The sequence below is a fragment of the Arachis hypogaea genome, chromosome 14, assembly GCF_003086295.3.
Source record: "Arachis hypogaea cultivar Tifrunner chromosome 14, arahy.Tifrunner.gnm2.J5K5, whole genome shotgun sequence".
NCBI lineage: Eukaryota > Viridiplantae > Streptophyta > Magnoliopsida > Fabales > Fabaceae > Arachis > Arachis hypogaea.
This window is the reverse complement of record NC_092049.1, coordinates 33971307-33994213: the sequence shown is the minus strand read 5'-3', so window position 1 is coordinate 33994213 and position 22907 is coordinate 33971307. Positions and strand designations below refer to the sequence as shown.

Genomic DNA, 22907 nt, shown 5'->3' with positions numbered 1-22907 from the left:
CACCTCAGTTATCCTAGTGGCAGTCTCATTCTTCAGACTGTGTTCCTTCGTGAAGATGATTCGCCTCCCTTTGGTGTTATTAAAATAAACAGAAAAGCCACAAGTGAAGCGACAACACCAAACTTAAAAATTTGCTTGTCCTCAAGTAAAGAAAAACTGAAAACAGGGAAGAACATAAAAAAACGTATAAAGGAGTAACAACAAATATTATTGCAAAAGAAGAATAAAATGATAAAAGGACAAGAGATGTTAAAATAATTGAAATATATAGAGGTTTTTTTTTGTATTTTACTTTATTTTATTTTATTTTTTGTATATTTTTGTTATATATAACTATTTAATTTTTTTTTATTATTTTTTTGTTTATTTATTGATTTATTTATGTATTTTTCTTTTCGAGGTATATATATATATATATATATAAGAGAGGGGGGGAAGGGGTTACGTTGGTGGGGGGGGTTATATATATATGTTATAGAAGGAGGCGGGGGGGAGTATATATGTAGGAATATATATATATATATATATATATATATATATATATATATATATATATATATATATATATATATATATATATATATATATATAGGGGGACATATATATAAATATAGGGGAGTATGATCATATATATATATATAGATTTATTATTTGGCCAAAGGGGATTTTATGAATTGAATAAAAGAAAGTGGAATCAGGAAGTGGTGATGGGAATCAAATTTTAGAATTGATTGAGAAGGATTTGGTGCAAAATTTGGTGATTTGGTTAAGGTATTGGAATGGGTGTTAATGTTGACTGCATTGGTGAAGGGGGTAGGGCATTAGGCTGCGCCTAACTTGAATTGATGTGCGCCTAACTTGAAGAATTGCTAAGCCTTGCGTCCAACTTCAATGAGGGAAGGGATATTGCACCTAACTTGAACCTCCCGAAGGTATTAATGACCCTGGCGCCTTACTTGATTCTTTGTGGCGTCTAACTTGCCTTGAGTCTTCATAGCTTGCGCCTAACTTGAAAATGCTCAAGTTAGGCGTGGACTAGGCAGAGAAAAATCCTCCTTGTACGCGTCTTGTGGCGCCTAACTTGAGAAACTTCAAGTTAGGCGCCAACCCTGGCCCCTCGAGAGTGATGCCTCCTTGTACGCAGCATGTGGCGCCTGACTTGAGATTTTCAAGTTAGGCGTCACCTAAATCTGAATCAATATCCTTTCAGGTGTTTGAAACTCTGTATTCAAGAACCTGTTTCTGTATCAATGACTCTGCATGATCCAAACACACATAAAACAAAGGAAAAATAGTAAAAGCTCAACTAAAACTAAATAAATAACAAAATTAAACCAACAGAAATCAAACTAAAGGATACGAAAATATCGGGTTGTCTCCCGGCAAGCGCTTCTTTACCATCACTAGCTTGACGGTCAGCTCCTCTAAGGAGGAGGATCATAGGGGCTCAGCTCTTCACCCCTCACTTTGAACTTCTTTCTTGTGTCTCCATAAATCAGCTCAATATGCTCCAGAGAGAGGATTCGGTTTACTGTATAAGTCAACACTGGATTGCTAGTCAATACCACCTTCATTCCTGGGAAGAAACCTTCAGTAGGAATCTTTTTGTTTCTCCATCCTCTGGGTACTTTCTTTTTAGGACCCTCCTCCTTGGTGGATGATGCATTCCTGACACCAAACTTAGGTTTGATGTCAGGAGGAATTTTATTGATTGTCACTAAAGGAGGTTTGAGCTGCAGATTCTGCTGTGCATCATCAGGGGGTTCTTGAAGGTTTGGAGTAATAAGCTCAGTCTGCATGCACTTCTTCTCGTTGCCTGTTGTATGCATATCTTTGAAGACATGAGACCAGTTGCTCATTATGCACTCTAAGAACTAATCCACCCACTTCTACATCAATTAGAGCTCTTCCTGTAGCTAGGAATGGCCTTCCTAGAATTATAGAGGCATTCTCATCCTCCCCCGTGTCAAGAATCACAAAATCTGCTGGAAGGAAGAACTTACCCACTTTGACTAAGATATTCTCCACTAATCCATATGCAGGCTTTAGAGATTTGTCTGCCATTTGTAATGCTATCCTTGTAGGTTGTGCCTCTTGGATTTGCAGCTTCTTTATCACAGATAAGGGCATTAGATTTATGCTTGCTCCCAGATCACATAATGCTTTCTCAAAGGTTGTGCCCCCAATGGTGCATGAAATTTGAAATCTCCCTAGATCTGGCATCTTCCTTGGCAAGTGATTCTGAATAATGGTACTACATTCCTTAGTCAGGACCACTATCTCATCTCCCTTTAAAGGTTTCTTCTTTGACAATAGCTCCTTCATGCACTTGACATAGAGAGGCATCTGCTCTAAAACCTGAGCAAAAGGAATATTGATTTGCAACTTTCTGAAGACTTCCAAGAACTTTGAAAACTGCTTGTCCTTGGTCTCTTTTTGAAGTTTCAGAGGATATGAAATTTTAGGCTTGTACTCGGGAGCCTTTGGCAATTTAGGATAAGTGTCAAGAGAGTCTGGAAATGGGTTGTCCGCACGCTTTGGAGGGATGTGCTCTACTTCTTCCTTCTTCTCCTCTGGAGCTTCCTTTTCAACCGGCTCCTCATTAACTTGTACTTCCGTACTTGCCACTTGTCCACTTATCAAAGTGATAGCCTTGCATTCCTCTTTTGGATTTGAAATTGTGTTACCAGGAAGACTATTAGTGATCCTCTGATCAATTTCATTAACTTTTGTGGCTAATTGACCCATCTGAATCTCCAAGTTCTTGATTGATGCTCTGGTTTCCTGTCTAAAACTTGCCAATATTGCTTCTAAATTATTGTTCTGCTGGGGCTGAGAAGTTGCTTGCTGAGATGACTGAAACTAGTGGTTATTAAAATTATTCTGTTGAAAACCACCCTGAGAATTATTATTAAAATTTTGTGGCTTCTGAGGTTGCTCTCTCCACCCAAAATTTGGATGATTTCTCTACCTCTGATTGTAGGTCTTAGAATAGGAATCATTATTGGAATTTCTAGGACCACTCCCCATGTAATTGACCTGTTCATAAGAGGATTGAGCATAATCATAATTATCATTTTGCACAAAATTACCTGTCATGTCATAAGGGACCTCTTGAGGTGCGTTCTGAGTGTTGACAGCTGAAACTTGCATTCCACTCAACTGTTGAGTAAGTAGATTTATTTGCTGAGACATAAGCTTGTTCTGAACAATAAGAGCATTAACAGCTTCCACTTCCAACACGCCTTTCTTCTGAGAGGTCTCAGAGTGCAAAGGATTCCTGTTGGAGGAATATAAGTATTGGTTGTTAGCAACCAACTCAATAAGCTCAATAGTCTCCCCTGATGTCTTCTTCATATGCAAAGAACCACCTGCAGAATTATCCAAGCGCATCTTGGACATTTCACATAAACCCTCATAAAAGATATCCAGCTGAGTCCATCTAGAGAACATGTCCGGAGGGCATTACCTAGTCAGTAGCTTGAATCTCTCCCAAGCTTCATAAAGGGTCTCACCCTCTTTCTGTCTGAAAGTCTGAACCTCCACCCTTAGCTTAGTCAGCTTTTGAGGTGGGAAAAATTTAGTCAGAAATCAAGTGACAACCTTTTTCCAAGTATCTAGACTCTCCTTGGATTGACAATCTAACCACAGCTTTGCTCTATCCCTCACAGCAAATGGGAAGAGCATGAGTTTGTATACCTCAAGATTCACTCCATTAGTCTTCACAGTGTCACAAATCTGGAGAAAATCAGAAATAAACTGATTTGGATCTTCTTGAGGGAGTCCATGATATTGACAATTCTGTTGCACAAGAGTAACTAGCTGTGGCTTTAGTTCAAAGTTGTTTGCAGCTATAGGAGGCACCACAATACTTTTTCCATAAAGATCTGCATTAGGAGTAGTGTAAGAGCCAAGCACTCCTCTAGGTTGCTCATTCCCATTCGGATTTGCCACATTGGCATTAACAGCATATTATGATCCATAGTGGACTCTGCAGCCTTGTAAAGTCTTGCTTGTTGCAAACGCCACCTCAAAGTCCTTTCAGGTTCATGATCAAAGTCTAACAGAGGTTCTTTGTCCCTGTTCCTGCTCATAAACAAACAAAAGACAAGAAAAGATGGGATTCTCTACGTCAGAGTGTAGAAAATTCCCAGTGAGGTAACCTGTGTAAAGAAATAAAATAAAGTACTTACTAATTAAAACAGAAAAAATCGAACAGGATTACTGAACTTAGGCTGAAAATTTCAAAAAATTAATGAGTAAATTAAACAAGAAATTGAAATAAAATTAACTAGGTAACACCAAACTTAATTTCAAAAATTAAAGAGAAATAAATATATGATGCAATTTTTTTATGTTTTGGAATTTAAAGACAGAAATAAAATAAAACTAATAAAATATATAAAAATAAAAATTAATGGAAAGAAACAGAATGAAAATAAAAGAAAATAAAAATAAAAAAAGAAAATAAATAAAAAAACAGACGAAGGTTTTGAAGAAAATTCAAAAGTTAAAGGAAGTAAAATTAAAACAGGGGATAGGAGGATGGGAAACGAAAAGCAAAGCAAAAAATAATAAAGAAAAAAGTTGAAAAATAAAAATTAATAATACTAACATTAAGCAAATTAAAAAAAATATCTAATTTAAGCAATCAAACAACGAGTAGTTGCCAATCACAATCAATCCCCGACAACGGCGCCAAAAACTTGGTGCAGAATTTAAAGTCCACAAACTAACCGGCAAGTACACCGAGTCATACCAAGTAATACCTCAGGTGAGTGAGGGTCGATCCCACGAGGATTGATGGATCAAGCAACAATGATTGAGTGATTGGCTTAGTCAGACAAACAGAAAATAGTGTTTGGGTCTCAATTGCATCAAACAGTAAATTTGGAATATCAGAAAGCAATCAGTAAATAAGTTATGAATAATATATGGAGAAACATTTAAGGATTCAGAGATATCTAGGATTCTGTAAAACTGTAAATTGCCGAATGAGGTAGAAGAGAAGAAGAGAATCCAAAGGGCTGATTCTTTTTTCCTTTATATCTAATCCTAATTGATTTAAATTATAATTTCTAAAACTAAATAATATCTTTTCCTATTTTAAAATAAAAATTAAAGTTTAATTAGAACCAATAAAACAATCCGCGCGAGCCTTGTAAACGCGGGGACCACTAAACTTTACTAAGGACCACGCCTAACTTGGCAACAAGCCACGCCTTACTTGAGGGATGCAGTGAGAAAGAGTGTGTTGCTCTCATGTGCTGCGCCTAACTTGAAGATTTATTGCGCCTTACTTGGATTGAAGGCAATTGTTGTATGTTATTGTTAATGTCTTGCGCCTAACTTGAGAAATCTCAAGATAGGCACAGTCTTGGCAGCGTTCCTTGGAAAAGAAGTATGGACTATTACATATTGTTGGAAAGCTCTGAAAGTTAGCTTTCCAATGCCACTAGAAGCAAGTCCATTAGACTTCTGTAGCTCGAGTTATTCAGGTTTGAGTGCAGAGAGGTCAGGGTTAACAGCATCATTCGCCTTCTTCTCTTTTTCTGCAGAAACTCCATCAAATCCAGCTAAATGCTACCTAAAATAAATATAATTGCACACGACTCAAAGTAGTATCCATAGTGGCTAAAAGATAATTAATTCTTGATTAAACTCAACAAATTGAATGCAAATTCACTAGGAAAAGATAGAAAAGATGCTCACGCATCACTAGGCCTCCGGTGCCTTATTATTTTATTGACTATTGTTTTTGTGATTTATTAACCATAAAAAATAAAAAAAAATGTTTGTTTGAGTGCATTGGGGTGCAGGTGCTAGAACTTGGAATTATTGTTCATTCAGTAGTGATAGCCCGATAGGCCTGTCCATGGGTGCTTCAAATAACACATGTTCCATAAAAGGCCTTATAGTGGCCCTTTGCTTCCATCAAATGTTTAAAGGCATGGGTCTTGGCGGTTGCATTCTTCAGGTCCAATACAAGTTGTTAAAGAGGATGGTGTTAGTGCTGTTGTTCTCGATTACAACTCCATTTGGAATCGCATTAGGAATTGGATTGTCCAGAATCTACAAAGAGAACAACCCAAGTGCCCTAATCACAGTTAGTATGCTTAATGCTTCATCAGCTGGGCTTTTAATCTATATGGCATTGGTTGACCTTCTCTCTACTGATTTCATGAGTCCAAGGTTACAGAACAACATTAAGCTCCAATTCAAGTCTTACGTTGCTGTCTTTCTGGGTGTTGCTGGCATGTCTGTCATGACAAAATGGAATTAATAATGCTTAATCATATGTGGTCTAGACCCTGCGTCATGGAAATTCATTTGTTTCATGAGTAATCATATCTAGATTCGAAATTATTGAGACCAAATAGTGGATAGAAATTTTAAAAATGTTATGTATTTATGTCTGCGTGTATTATAAGTGAGTTTGTAATATTGTAATGTTTAAGATTGAGAGATGTTTAACTAGTCTCAAACAAAAAATAATGCTTAATCATATATGTTTGTTGTGCCATGATTTCTGTAATTTTTAATGTAATAATGTGTTAGATGAAGCTAAATCATTTGTTTTCTTAAAAATTGGGAGCTTGTGTTTCATTTAATTTAATGTGATGCATTCACAAGAAATAGTCTCAACGTTAACTATTTCATGTTTATGTTTGCATAAATAAAATGAAATGGAAGTGGCAATATTTCTAGAATGTTGTATGTTGCTGATTAATTGTTGTACTAGCTTTAATTAATCTACTTATAATTATTTAGCTTTTTCTGTTCAAAGTGTAGCTTATTAGAACTTAGATATATAACTATATAGCTTATTATTAGTTTATTACTAATATAAATGTTAAAATATGGAGTTCTTATAAAAAAAAGAATATGGTAGTTGTTTCATTTGATTTTTGGTAATCTCGACAAGGTATCGAATTAAACTTGTATTAAGATCTTAGTTTGGAGAGTAGATACAATTCCTCGAAAAAAGAGTGGACTCGACCTGGGATTTACTTAGTGTTTGTGTCAAAAAGTGTATAAAATGCTCAATGATATTAAACTGTGGCAAATAATATAAAAAATTGTAATAAAAGAAAATAAGTAACATAATTGAAAGCTTTAAATAAATAAGAGAGTAAAATTGAAATTGAAAGAAAACAAAATACTTGAAAAAAAAAAAAATTCTCAAAGAAAAATAAAATAATAAATTAAAAGGAAAATAAAGGAAATAAATTAAAAGTAGTGGATTCTAGACACTCACATGCACTTACACAGTTACACTCCATTGTCTTTCGTTGCGTCAGCGTGATTGAAAATTTGCAAAGGTTTGTGTGATGGTGAAGTGTTCAGATTGAAGTCCCTGATTTCTTCTAAACTTCTCTTATTTATAGACCACAAGGACAGACTAGCAGAATGTTTCTTTCTTTTCACGATCTAACTTTCTCCTTTTTCTCAGGTTCTCACAACCCATGACCCTTCCTTGACTGCAGAGGACTTTGTTCTCCATGGTGAACATCCCACGTCTTTGCGATTACCTTGGTCTCAAAGACCCATATTTTGTCAAATTAAACCACGCGTAATTATAAAATTTTGACCTAAGTCCTTTTCGACTTGACTTATCTCATAATCAATATTCTGTTTTTTTATTGTCGAGTTCTCACTCCGTCGAAATTTAGACCATGTGTGATCAACCGATTTCGACCCAAATCCTTTTCGACTCAATTCATATGAGGCAGTCAACACCTAATTCTATCATAGTCGAAATTCGTAACAGATCAAAATTTCATACTAATAATAGTATTACTCTTTTCAAAATACTCAAAATGACAAGTTTGGCTAATTTATATATACATATAAGTTATTTGTCAAAAGTTCATCATTCATATAACTACTAGTCTAAGCTTTCATGGATACATTTAATTATACATGTATTATACACTACAGCAAAGGCAGAGGATAGCAGCCAAAAATTGCTGGCCGTTAATCCAACCGCTGCAACTAACAAAGATACCAGCCATTGTCACTCTACTGACTTTTGCTTCAATAGCGGCTACTGCATGAAGAACCTCTGGTAATCAATATCTTTATCCTAATTAACTCATTTATTTGATCTTATTTTATCTGATAACCAAAAATTCCCCCCACAGCTGCAGCTCCAGAAATTGGTAAAAATAAATTGGAAGCATGCGAAACCTTGAAGTCGCTGCTCCACCGTGCACCACTGCTACTCATCCATCATCCTCTCTCTGGCATCGACCTTTTGTGCCTCATCCACAGTGCATGAAACCCCTACTCCATCCTCCATGGTGTGCAAGAAATCCCTAAGATCTGTTCTACCATTCGCATTTGTGTGGTTGTGGAGTAGTGTGGCTGCAATCCGTCCTTATCTCCCTGGTGTCGACCTCTCACCTCTCCTCCATAGTCCGTGAAACCCCTACTTCCCCCTCTACGGTGCACGAAATCCCTAATATCTTCTCCACTTACTTTCATCACATTCTTGGATGAACAGGCACCATGTTGTGGAACTCAAATTTGAGATTTTTTTTTTCAATTATTACTTGTCATGAACACAATAAACATTGCGGATAATAAAACTAATTGAAACCTATAGTTAGCAGTATATTGCAAGTGGCATTCCATTCCATTCCATTCCTATAATGCATCTTAATTTAAAGGTTTAACCTCTCCTCAGTCCTCTGTCTCTGATCTTTTTACTTTCTTCCTAAACCTTTAGTTCGTTCTTCTCCATTGCTCTTTCTTTCTTGTTTTCACTCTTGATCACTTACAATGTTTGAATCCTATTTTTCTCAAAATTTGGCTATATCTTCGTGGTTCAGATTATGATTTCAAATAATTTTGATTTAGTTTTTCTCTATATCTTCTATTAGTTGGGGTTAATTGTGGCTTTTTAGAGTTAGGAATTTGAATGTACATTTATTTGGATTTATTGTGTGCTTTGTAATTTTTTTTGTCTCTCGTATTCTCGTTAATGGATTGCTAAAGTGAAGTCTCTGTCTTCAAATCAATACTACTACACTAGTGATTTAGATATTATGTATGCTTTTAGTTTGTGAGTAATTTTATGTAATTTCAATTATCACTTTACACTAGGTTCCTAACCTTCTACATGTGTTTTCCAAAGAACTGTTGGTAATTCATACACTGTGGCTTAGTGAGCTAGGTGTCAATTATGAAAAAGTGAAATTGTGTCCTTTTTTTCTTGTTAACTTGATATTCAGTTTTTACTTTTTGGTTTTGGATCTTAAGTATGTTGATTGATTCTTTATAATTTATTCTACACACTGTGTGGGTTTTCCTTGATTATGTTGTTCTTGATCTTCTCTGTTGAACTTATTAAATTTGCACGCAAGCAAAGGATGCATTAAAGATACTTAAGAAGTGATTGGACAATAAAAGTCCCAAGATACAACTTTTGGCACTTTTTGTTAGTATTTTTCCTCTACTTTTTTTTATAGTTATTGAATGTTTTAATGCAATTTGATGTCATGTGACAGATTATTTTATAGGTTAAAGTAACTGGTACTCGAAATTGTGATTACACTTTTCACAACTCTGCACAATTAACCAGCAAGTGCACTGGGTCATCCAAGTAATACCTTACGTGAGTAAGGGTCGATCCCACGGAGATTGTCGGCTTGAAGCAAGCTATGGTTATTTTGTAAATCTTAGTCTGGAGATGCTCTGTCATCTGAATCTTTGCTTTCCTACTGTCTTCTTCTCCAAGCACGCATGGCTTCTTTCAATGGCAAGCTGTATGATCCTCTCGGATGAAAAATACCAGGTACGATCTCTGCACGGCTAATCAACTGTCAGATTGCTCGTCTCGGATGAAAAATACCATGTACAGCTACCGCACGGCTAATCATCTATCGGTTCCCACTAGCGTCGGAATAGGACCCTTGTCCTTTTACACACTGTCACTGCACCCAACAATCGCAGCTTTGAAGCTCGTCACAGTCAACCCTTCCCAGATCCTACTCGGAATATCACAGACAAGGTTTAGACTTTCCGGATCACAAGAATGTTTCCAATTGGTTCTAGCATATACCATGAAGGTTCTAACCTCCGGACTCGGTCCGTGGATCAGAAACCCAAGAGATACGCACTCAAGCTGTCGCCCAATGACTACGTTGAGCTCAGATAGAATAGAGTGGTTGTCAGGCACGCGTTCATAGCGTTAAGGATAATGATGAGTGTCACGGATCATCACATTCTCCATATTGAAGTACGAGTGAGTATCTTAGAATAAAATCAAGCGTGATTGAATAGAAAATAGTAGTAATTGCATTAATCCATTGAAACACAGTAGAGCTCCTCACCCCCACCTATGGGGTTTAGAGATTCATGCCGTAGAAGATACAATATTCAATGTAAAATGTCATGAGTTACAAAATGAATCTCTAAAAATAGTTTTTATACTAAACTAGTAACTTAGGTTTACAGAAAATGAATAACTAAGTGCAGATAGTGCAGAATTCCACTTTTGGGACCCACTTGGTGCATGCCTGGACTGAGCTTTCAAGTTTTCACGTTCATATACCCAAAGTTGGCGTTAAACGCCACCCTGGGTGCCAGAATGGGCGTTTAACGCCGAAAAAGGTGCCAGTTCTGGCGTTTTACGCCAGAAAGTTTTAGGCTAACTTTTAGCGCCAGTTTGAGCCATCAAATCTCGAGCAAAGTATGAACTATTATATATTTCTGGAAAGCCCAAGATGTCTACTTTCTAACGCAATTGAGAGCGTGCCAATTGGGCTTCTGTAGCTCTAGAAAATCTACTTCGAGTGCAGGAGGGTCAGAATCCAACAGCATCTGCAGTCCTTTTTTAGCCTCTGAATCAGATTTTTGCTCAGGTTCCTCAATTTCAGCCAGAAAATACCTGAAATTATCGAAAAATACAAAAACTCATAGTAAAGTCCAAAAATGTGATTTTTGAATAAAAACTAATAAAAATATAATAAAAAGTAACTAAAACATACTAAAAACTATGTAAAAACAATGCCAAAAAGGGTATAAATTATCCGCTCATCACAACACCAAACATAAATTATTGCTTGTCCCCAAGCAACTAAAATCAAAATAGGATAAAAAGAAGAGAAAATACAATATATTTCAAATATCAATGAAGCTCAATTCCAATTAGATGAGCAGGACTAGTAGCTTTTTGCTTCTGAACAGTTTTGGCATCTCACTTTATCCTTTGAAGTTCAGAATGATTGGCATCCATAGGAACTCAGAATTCAGATAGTGTTATTGATTTTCCTAGTTCAGTATGTTGATTCTTGAACACAGCTACTTTATGAGTCTTGGCCGTGACCCTAAGCATTTTGTTTTCCAGTATTACCATCGGATACATAAATGCCACAGACACATAACTGGGTGAACCTCTTCAGATTGTGACTTAGCTTTGCTAGAGTCCCTAGTTAAAGGTGTCCAGAGCTCTTAAGCACACTCTTTCTGCTTTGGACCACGACTTTAACTGCTCAGTCTCAAGCTTTTCACTTAACACCTTCACGCCAGAAGCACATGGTTAGGGACAGCTTGGTTTAGCTGCTTAGGCCAGGATTTTATTCCCTTGACCCCTCCTATCCATTAATGCTCAAAGATTTGGATCCTTTTTACCCTTGCCTTTTGGTATAAAGGGTTATTGGCTTTTTCTGCTTGCTTTTTCTTTTTCTTTATTTATTTATTTATTTATTATTTTTTTCTCTTTTTTTTTTTGCAAGCTTTTGTTCTTCACTGCTTTTTCTTGCTTCAAGAATCAATTTTATGATTTTTCAGATTATCAATAACATTTCTCCTTTTTCATTATTCTTTCAAGAGCCAACAATTTTAACATTCATAAACAACAATATAAAAAATATGCACTGTTCAGGCATTCATTCAGAAAACAAAAAGTATTGCCACCACATCAAAATAATTAGATTATTTTCAAGATATAGTTCGAAATTCATGTACTTCTTTTTCTTTTTCAGAAAACATTTTTTATTTAAGAAAGGTGAAGGATTCATAGGATATTCATAGCTTTAAGACATAGACTCTAAACTTTATTGATCATGAAATAAAAATAAGACATAAAATAAACATAAAAGCAGACAAATAATAATAAAAGAAAGGAAATTAAAGACATAAAGATAAATAACTCTAATACTAATGCTTATGTGACTCTTAAAATGGTTTCTAATAATAAAAGTTATCACAGAGTTAGGACTCAACAACCTTGGGTTGGATGGGTAGGTGCTCCTTCAATCTGTGGGACGCCTGGCTCTTCAAGGGACAGCTTCTGGCGCTTTAGGTCCTATATCTCACGCCCTTGTTTCTTTTGTTCTATGAGCAGTTTACAAAGCATGCTGTTTTGATTCTGCTACTCCTCTTTGAGTTGATTCACAGTTTCTTGCAGCTTGGTGACAGATGCTTCTAAGCGAGTCCAATAGTCAAATTGAGGAATTTCTGGAAGGAGTTCATGCGCCCCCCCTCTTGGTGAGGTTATCTTGAATTTGAGGTCCATCCATCACCTTTTTTGTGATTGGGCGTTCGACTGAGATGAATTCATCCACACCCATCTTTACCCGCACATCTTTGCATAATAGACTAATCAAGCTTGGATAGGCCAATTTGGCCTCATTGGTTTCCTTGTTTGCAAACATGTAAATTTCAATAGGGATCAACTGATGAATCTCTACCTCCTTCCCTAGCATAATACAGTGAATCATCACTGCCCTCTTGACAGTGACTTCAGATCGGTTGCTGGTTGGGAGAATAGAGTGCCCAATGAAATCCAGCCAACCTCTGGCAACTGGTTTAAGATCTCCTCTCTTTAACTGGTTTGGGACACCTTTTGAATTGGTAATCCACTTGGTTCCAGGGAGGCATATGTCCTCTAGAACTTGATCCAGCCTCTTATCCTTGGTCATTCTCCAATTAAAGGACTCTGGATCATCTTGTAGTTGAGGAAGTTTAAGAACTTCTCTCACTTTGTCAAGGTGGAAGTAAATAATCTTCCCTCTAACCATAGTCCGGAAGGTGTAGAAAGCAGTTCCTTCTAATCTTTGCTCTCTGTCATCCACAGATTTACATAGAATTCCTGGACCATGTTTCTTCCAACATGTATCTCAAGATTAGCCAGGACTTTTCAGCCCCTATTTTGAATCTGCTCTTGGATCTCCGGGTATTCATCTTCTTTCAGATTGAATCTAACTTTCGGGATCACTGATCTTCTGGACACAATTTTGAGGTAATGGTCTGCATGTTCTTTGGTGCAGAAATTCTCCTGCATCCAAAGTGGCTTTGGATTGCCTTCTTTCTTGCCTCTTGAAGTGGTTTGTTTTCCTTTGGGAGCCATGAGCTTCGTTTGTTTTAGCTCAGAGATCACAGATATCACACCAAACTTAGTACTTTGCTTGCCCTCAAGCAAAATAAAAAGAAAGGAGATGAATAGATGGAGAGAAGGATTCGAATGATGGAGTAAAAGGATGGCCGAATGTATAAATAGAGGGGAGGTAGGGAATGGGTTCGAAATTTTTGAAAAAAAAAAGATATGATTGAAAGATATGATTGATAAAAGATAAACATGATATGAAAAAGATGAGATTCTTTTCAAAAATTTAAAAGATATGAAAAGGATATGAGGAAGTTAAATTTAATTTTTTGTTTATGCATCTAAGAAATAAAAGATGATATGAATGAGTTAAAAAGATTTGAAAAGAAATTGGAAATATGAATGAGTTTTTGAAAAGGAATTGAAAAGAATTGAAAAAGAATTGAAAAGAATTGAAAAAGAATCAAGAAGAATTTATAAGTTTATAAATTTTTGTGAATGGAAATTAAAAGATGAATGTTTGTAATGTTTGGATGCAGAAAATTTTGATTTAAAGCATGAAAATTCGAAAAAAATTGAATTGGAAACGAAATTACCTCTCCCCTAGCTGTTCTGGCGTTAAACGCCTAGAATGATTCATTCTGGGCGTTTAACGCCCATCTGGTGGCCATTTTGGGTGTTTAACGCCCAGCCAGGTACCCTGGCTGGCGTTAAATGCCAGAAATTTTTCTTTACTAGGCGTTTTTCTGAACGTCCAGAATGCTGCCCATTTAGGCGTTTAACGCCCAAATTGCCTCTTTACTGGCGTTTTGACGCCAGTGAGCTCCTTTTCTCTATGATTTCTCTGTTTTATGTCTTGAACCTCTATTTTTCTGTTTTATATAACTGTTATAAACATCTAAATAATGGCTAGGTTGCCTCCCAGCAAGCGCTTCTTTACTGTCTTTAGCTGGACTTGACTGAGCTTTTTAATTTAGTCTCAGTTTTGAGCATTCTTGCTCAACATTGCCTTCAAGATAATGTTTGATTCTCTGTCCATTAACAGTGAACTTTTTGTCAGAATCAATATCTTGAAGCTCTACATAACCATATGGTGACACACTTGTGATCACATATGGTCTCCTCCACTGGGATTTCAATTTCCAGGGAACAATCTGAGCCTAGAGTTAAACAGTAGGACCTTCTGTCCTATCTCAAAGACTCTAGATGATAGCCTTTTATCATGCCATCTTTTTGCTTTTTCTTTATAAATTTTAGCATTTTTGAAAGCATTGAGTCTGAATTCCTCCAGCTCATTCAACTAGAGTAATCTTTTCTCTCCAACTATCTTAGCATCAAGGTTTAGGAACCTGGTTGCCCAGTAGGTCTTGTGTTCCAGTTCTACTGGCAGGTGACAGACTTTTCCATACACAAGCTGGTATGGAGAGGTTCCTATAGGAGTCTTGAATGCTGCTCTGTATGCCCATAGAGCATCATCCAGACTTCTTGCCCAATCCTTTCTACGGATACTTATAGTCCATTCCAGGATTCGTTTTAGTTCTCTATTCGAGACTTCGGCCTGCCCATTTGTCTGTGGATGATATGGAGTTGTCACTTTATGGTTAATTCCATATCGGACCAGAGCAGAGTCAAGCTGTTTATTGCAGAAATGAGTGCCTCCATCACTGATCAGTATCCTAGGGACACCGAATCTGCTGAAAATGTGCTTCTGGAGGAACTTCATCACTGTCTTAGTATCATTAGTGGGTGTTGCAATTGCCTCCACCCATTTAGATTCATAGTCTACTGCCACCAGAATATAAGTGTTTGAATATGATGGTGGGAAAGGCCCCATGAAGTCAATACCCCATACATCAAACAACTCAATCTCTAGGATCCCTTGCTGAGGCATGACATAACCGTGAGGTAGATTACCAGCTCTCTGGCAACTGTCACAGTTACGTACAAACTCTTGGGAGTCTCTATAGAGAGTAGGCCAGTAGAAACCACATTGGAGAACCTTTGTGGCTGTTCGCTCACCTCCAAAGTGTCCTCCATATTGTGATCCACGGCAATGCCTTAGGATCTTTTGTGCCTCTTTTCTAGGCACACATCTATGGATTACTCCGTCTGCACACCTCTTAAAGAGATATGGTTCATCCCATAAGTAGTACTTTACATCAGAAATCAATTTTTTCATTTGTTGCTTACTGTACTCCTTGAGTATGAATCTCACATCTTTATAGTTTGAAATGTCTGCAAACCATGGTAATTCTTGAATGGAAAAGAGTTGCTCATCTGGAAAGGTTTCAGAGATCTCAGTAGGAGGGAGGGACGCCCCTGCTACTGGTTCTATCCAGGACAGGTGATCTGCTACCTGGTTCTCTGTTCCTTTTCTGTCTCTTATTTCTATATCAAACTCTTGCAGAAGCAACACCCATCTTATGAGTATGGGTTTTGAATCTTACTTTGTGAGGAGATATTTTAGAGCAGCATGGTCAGTGTACACAATCACTTTTGATCCTACTAAATAAGATTTGAACTTGTCAATGGCATAAACCACTACAAACAACTCCTTTTCTATGGTTGTGTAATTCTTTTGTGCATCATTTAAGACACGGCTAGCATAGTAAATGACGTGCAGAAGCTTGTTATGTCTCTGCCCCAGTACTGCACCAATGGCATGATCACTGGCATCACACTTTAGTTCAAATGGTAATATCCAGTCTAGTACAGAAATGACTGGTGCTGTGACCAGCTTAGCTTTTAGAGTTTCAAATGCCTGCAGACACTCTGTGTCAAATACAAATGGTGTGTCAACAGCTAGCAGATTGCTCAGAGGTTTTACAATTTTTGAAAAATCCTTTATGAACCTCCTATAGAATCCTGCAAGCCCCAGAAAGCTTCTGATTGCCTTAACATTGGCAGGTGGTGGTAATTTTTCAATTACCTCTACCTTAGCTTGATCCACCTCTATTCCCTTGTTTGAAATTTTATACCCAAGGACAATTCCTTCAGTTACCATAAAGTAACATTTTTCCCAGTTTAAAACTAGGTTAGTCTCTTGGCACCTTTTTAGAACAAGTGCTAGATGGTCAAGACAGGAGCTGAATGAGTCTCCAAATACTGAGAAGTCATCCATGAAGACTTCCAGAAAGTTTTCTACCATATCAGAGAAGATAGAGAGCATGCACCTCTAGAAGGTTGGAGGTGCATTACACAGACCAAATGGCATTCTTCTGTAGGAAAATACTCCAAAAGGACATGTGAATGCTGTTTTCTCTTGGTCTTGAGGATCCACTTCAATTTAGTTATAACCTGAATAGCCATCTAAAAAGTAGTAGTATTCATGACCTGCTAGTCTCTCTAGCATTTGGTCTATGAATGGTAAAGGAAAATGATCTTTTCTGGTGGCTGTATTGAGTCTTCTATAGTCAATACACATACGCCACCCTGTAACTGTTCTTGTAGGAACCAGTTCATTCTTTTCATTATGCATCACTGTCATGCCTCCCTTCTTGGGGACAACTTGAACATGGCTCACCCAGGGGCTATCAGAAATAGGATAAATAATCCCAGCCTCTAGTAACTTAGTGACCTCTTTCTGCACCACCTCCTTCATGGCTGGATTCAGCCGCCTCTGTGGTTGAACTACTGGCTTAGTATCATCCTCCAATAGGATCTTGTGCATGTATCTGGCTAGACTAATGCCCTTAAGATCACTTATGGACCACCCAAGAGCTGTCTTGTGTGTCCTTAGCACCTGAATTAGTGCTTTCTCTTCCTGTGGCTCTAAGGTAGAGCTTATGATTACTGGAAAAGTGTCATCTTCTCCCAGAAATGTATATTTCAGAGATGGTGGTAGTGGCTTGAGCTCGGGTTTAGGAGGCTTCTCCTCTCCCTGAGGAGTTTTCAGAGGTTTTTCTGTTTTCTCTAATTCCTCCAGATCAGGCTGAACATCTTTAAAAATGTCCTCTAGCTCTGATTCAAGACTCAGTCATATTAACCTCTTCTATCAGGGCGTATGCCTCACGACAGTTGAGACCTCATGAAGTTAGTTACCCTACACACGATCTGGAACTCGCTGCGGTCGTGTTTGCCTTGAAGGTGTGGAGGCATTATCTCTATGGGGTTAAGTTCTAAGTCTTCTCCGATCACAAGAGCTTGAAATACCTCTTTGATCAGAAAGAGCTTAATATGAGGCAAAGGAGGTGGATGGAATTGTTGAAAGACTACGACTTTGAGTTAAATTACCATCCTGGAAAGGCGAATATAGTGGCGGATGTGTTAAGTCAGAAGTCGTTGTATGCGTCTTGGATGATGCTTCAGGAGGAAAAGTTGCTCAAGGAATTTGAGAGTCTAAAAATTGGTGTTCGAGAAGTATCTGGAACCTTGTGTTTGAGCCAATTAGAAATCTCGAGTGACTTTAAGTCCGAACTCCTAAAGGCTCATGAAAATGATGAAGCGTTATGGAAGGTGTTACCGGCTATCGAGCAAGGAAAATAGTGGAGAGTGTCGGAAGAAAAAGATGGGTTATGGAGATTCAAGGGTAGGATCATTGTGCCGGATGTTGGTACTTTGAGGCAAGATATCTTAAAGGAGACACACAAAAGCGGATTCTCCATTCACCCGAGGAGTACTAAGATGTACCATGATTTAAAGGCGATGTTTTGGTGGCCGGGTATGAAGAATGATGTGGCAGAATATGTTTCAAAGTGCTTAACTTGTCAAAAGGTAAAGATTGAACATCAAAGACCTTTCGGGATGTTGCAACCTTTAGAGGTTCCACAATGGAAGTGGAAAAGTATTGCAATGGACTTTGTGTCGGGATTGCCAAGGACTAGGACTGGTTTTGATGCTATCTGGGTGATTGTGGACCGACTGACGAAGTCAGCTCACTTTTTACCCGTTCGGATGACTTACACCCCTGAGGAGCTAGCTCGATTATACATAAAGGAGATTGTGAGACTCCATGGTGTACCTGCTACTATAATCTCTGATAGAGATCCTCGTTTCACTTCGAGATTCTGGGGTGCATTTCAGAAAGCTTTTGGAACCCGATTAAGCTTGAGTACAGCTTACCATCCTCAAACAGATGGTTAATCCGAGAGGACGATCCAGACCCTAGAGAATATGTTGAGAGCTTGTGTTTTGGATCAACCGGCGAGTTGGGATCGATATATGCCATTAGTGGAGTTTGCATACAATAATAGTTACCATGCGAGCATCAGAATGGCTCCGTATGAGGCATTGTATGGGAGGAAATGTCAATCTCCGCTATGTTGGTATGAAGCTGGAGAGAAAGGCTTGTTGGGGTCGGAGATGATAGCTGAGACCACTGAACAAGTAAAGAAAATCCGAGATAGGATGCTTACGGCACAGAGTCGCCAAAAGAGTTACGCCGATCAGAGGCAGAAGCCCTTGGAATTTGAGGAAGGAGATCATGTCTTCCTGAAGGTTACTCCGACCACAGGAGTAGGTAGGGCGATTAAAGCGAAGAAGTTGAATCCTCAATACATTGGTCCATTTCAGATCCTGGAGAGGATTGGACCGGTGGCATATCGGATGGCTCTACCACCTCATCTTTCGAACCTGCACGACGTGTTTCACGTGTCGCAGCTTCGGAAGTACACCCCTGATGCTAGCCATGTGTTAGAACCCGAATCGGTTCAGTTAAGGGAAGATTTGAGGCTTCAGTGGCTCTAGTCAGAATTGATGATACTAGTATCAAACGATTGCGTGGAAAGAGGTTCATAGTCAAAGTGGCTGGGCGAGGGGTGGGAACGGCGAGTGGAGATTCGATGGAAAGATGTAGATTGAATTTGAATTTTGTGGGCAAAATTCCCAATTAGGTAGGTAGAATGTAAGACCCGGTCAATTAACGGCTAACTAACCCATAAAATGAGAATTTATTCTAGAAAGCCAAAAATGTTATTTTTATGGCTAAATGTGATAGAGGAGATTGAGACGAGAATTTCGGTACCAATTTTATAGAAATCGGACCAAGATTGGACCGAACGGGCCAAACCGGACCAACCGGACCCAAAGTGGGCCCTTGGCTCAACATAACTAAACCAAAACCCTAGTTTTCAGCACTCTCTCTCCTCACAACACACTCAAACACGCTAAAAACTAATATGGAGGGGGGAAGAACACTCTCTCAAGTTCTCTCCCTTGGTTGATCTTCAAACCACCATAACTTTTGATCTAGAGCTCCGATTGCCACTCCGTTTGCGGCCACGCGTTCACCGTAGAGAGCTCTACAAAATCCATACAATCAATCTTGAGGTAAGCCACGTTTTACTGTTCGAAATTCCAGCCCTTGATTTCGAGTTTCATGAGCAAAAATGTTGAGATTTTGGGTTCTTTGATGTTATAGGACCCAACTCTCTTGAAGGAGAAGGTTAATCTTGTCTCCTTGGACCTTGGGTGTGGTAAGATTCTCAACCCTAGTGTAATTTGTTGTTCTATGATGTTTGGGTATTGAGATGTTGTGTATGGATATGATGATTGTGGCTTAGGTTGTGTATATGTGAATATTGGAGCTTGATTGGTGATTTTTGAAAGCATGGGAGAGGGTTTTGTGTGACAAAATCTGTTCTTGGAGGTGTTGAGACCTTGAGAGCTTGTGGACAAGTGGTTTGGAAGTGCTCCGGTTGAGCTTGGGAAATCGGCTAAGGTATGGTTTTGGTTTCCCGTATCTAATATGTAATGTGGTAGGAAATACTTAGGCTAGAGGCCCTAAGATAGGCATTGAATTGTTGGCGTTGTTGAATGGTTGAGATATATGATGTGTTCATATATGTGATTATGAATATTGATGCCTTGATTGTGTGATATATGAGAAATGCATGTTGTGATATATGCTTGATGGATGATTGAGGTTGAATTGATGGGTGGTACCATGTTGATGGTGAGTATGATGTTGATCATGTATAATGATGGTTGATTTGGAAATTGATATTATTGGAAATTGGGATGAGAAGGATGTATGACATGAGATTGTGTTTGTCCTTTAGCCATTAATTGAGAAGTGTTAAAATGGTTGGAGGTAGTTTTAGGAATTTTGTTAAAATGTCAATGTGTGAGTTGAGGATGGCTTGGTATTGATTTTGGTACATTTTGATTGATTTCAAAGAAAAGGGATGAAATTGGCATGTTTTGATTGATTTTGAAAAGAGTTGAAAGTGGCTTGTTTTGAAAATGGCACTTTGTGGTTTTGTATGAAAACATGGTTTTTGGGCTTACTTTGATGAGACATAACTTGGACTATGGATCTCTGATTTGTGCCAAATCTGTTTAGAAATGAAATTGGATCCGGGATGTCCATGCCGTTTGAAAAACGGGTGAAAAACGATTTAAAATGAGGAAGTTATATCCGTCGGAAGATTGGGGGTTGAATCTGTGAAATCTGCAGCTTTTAACTTAGAAAAATTTTAGCAGAATCACCCCCCGTGCGTAGGCGCACTTGGCGCGTAAGCGCCATTCTTCAAGAAAGCACCATCCACGCGTACGCGTGGTGTGCGCGGGCGCGTCGATGCGCTGCACCAAATGCCCAGCCATTTTCCAGAGAGTTGTGCTAGTTTTGTGCCTGGGCGCAAGAGCACCCACGCGTACGCGTGGCTGACGCTTGCGCGTCGTTTGGCTAATTTTCAATCTGCGCATTCGCGCGTATGACGCTTGCGCGTCAATGAGTTTTAAGGCCATCCACGCGTGCGCGTGGAGTGCGCGTACGCGTGGCCCTGTTTTCATCCCAAAGTTGATTTTTGAGTTTTAAAAGCCAAATTTCATACTTCTAAGCCTCCGATCTCACCACTTATGTCTTAAATCATTATGATATGCCTTGCATGAGAAAAAGGGCTAGTGAATGTGGTAACTTGCGAGTGAAGCAAGGGAAAATGGATGATCATTGAGGATCAAAGATGATTATGTGAGATGCGGAGAATGGCGGTGGAAGTGCTTGTTGTGCCATGGGCCGAAGGGCCGTAAATGTTAATGAATTGGCTGGTTATGGATTTAACCGTGAGCTGGATGGCTAGATTATTGCCGTGTGATGGCGGAGCCATGTTTATGCCTAAGTATAAATGCATATATGCTGTTGAATGAATTGTGAATGTTTGCACTTCCACCATCGGAGATGAGGGTTTCCCTGGGTAGTAGCAGTGGCTAGCCACCACATGCTCCAGGTTGAGACTCGAAGCTCTTTTGACCCTATGTCGTAAGTGTGGCCGGGCACTGTGAAAGGCCCGGATGAGCTCGCCCCCGTAAATATTCACCAGTGAGGGTGATGGATATGGATCATGATTATGATCAAGTTTATGATGAGTATAACTCGAGTTGGGGATGCGCGACAGAGGGACAGTCCAATGGTTAGCTACCAGGACTTGTCGGGTTGGCTCTATAACCGACAGATGATATCATCAGCCACTAGGGACAGGCATGCATCATAAGCATACTACATGAATTGTTTGAGATTGCCTATTTGACTGCATATTACTTGCTAATTGCCTAAATGCCTTATCTGTTCCTATTTGTAAATCTCTTGTCTGATATAACTGTGTTTGCTATATTATACTCCTGTTGGTGGTTGGGAGGTCTGAAGGAATTAGAAAGGGAAGTATTAGTTAGACTGAAGGATCTTTAGTCAGTTGCCACTTACGGTTTAGCTTGTTTATAAGCTTTGATATTATCTGGGGGAAGTTCTAGGATTGCCTTCGGCTTTCCTCTATTATTATGTATTATATATGTGGAAGCTGTTACCATGCTGGGGACCTCTGGTTCTCACCCATGCGGATTTTGTGGTTTTCAGATGCAGGACACGAGGCTTCTCGTTGAGGCATGCTGGAGACTTCTGGATTTAGCGAAGATCCTTTGTTTTCGGGACTCTGTTTTGGGTTATATATCTTGTTTAGATACTTTTATCTCCATTAAATAATACAAACTGTGATGACTCCTCTTATAGGAGGTTTTGGAGAATAGGTTTCTGTATTTGTGTCCCTTTGGGTTTTCCTTGGGGTTTTCCTTATTTTATTATATGTATATATTGCTATGCTCGGGCCGGTTATCTTCGCAGCCGGATTTTGAGTCTTGATATTCCCGTTTTTGACACTCTTTATACATATGATCTTGCGTTAGCTTATCCTTTGCTCGTTACGTTATCGATCGGAGTGTTGCGCGTTCGAGTTACGGTTTTTTGTTTACCCCTTTTTCTACAAAGGCTCCTTGTTATATTCAATTATTCATACTACTATACGTACAAAAATTTGGTTTTAGAGGTCGTAATACCTTGCCATCTCTGAATTATGACTTAAGCATAAGTCTCTGTATGGTAGGGTGTTACATTATGGTATCAGAGCAGTTCGTTCCTGTAGAGCCTGAGGAATGGACTGACTATGCTTCTGTGCATTCTCTGTATGTGTGTTATGTGCTGTTAGTATATCTGCTTGATATAATTGTTATAAACGTTCATGAGCATGCATTTGGGACTTTGAAGCACTAAACTTCCGATATTGAGACTGATCAACTTAATATCGATTGTTTGGTGTGTATAGGAACCAGATGGCGCCTCGTGGACGCGATAGAGGTCGTGGGAGAG

General features: G+C 38.6%; 1 protein-coding gene and 1 non-coding gene across 2 annotated transcripts; both read left to right on the top strand.

The window, feature by feature from the left end:
* Positions 1–3448: 3448 nt before the first annotated feature.
* Positions 3449–3554, top strand: LOC112746199 (small nucleolar RNA R71). Its single transcript, XR_003174094.1, has one exon. It is a non-coding gene; the product is annotated as a small nucleolar RNA R71 (small nucleolar RNA).
* A 2321-nt stretch (positions 3555–5875) lies between these two features.
* Positions 5876–6283, top strand: LOC112742496 (probable zinc transporter 10). Its single transcript, XM_025791736.1, has one exon. The coding sequence runs from the start codon at positions 5876–5878 to the stop codon at positions 6281–6283; it is 408 nt and encodes a 135-aa protein (XP_025647521.1).
* Positions 6284–22907: the final 16624 nt, after the last annotated feature.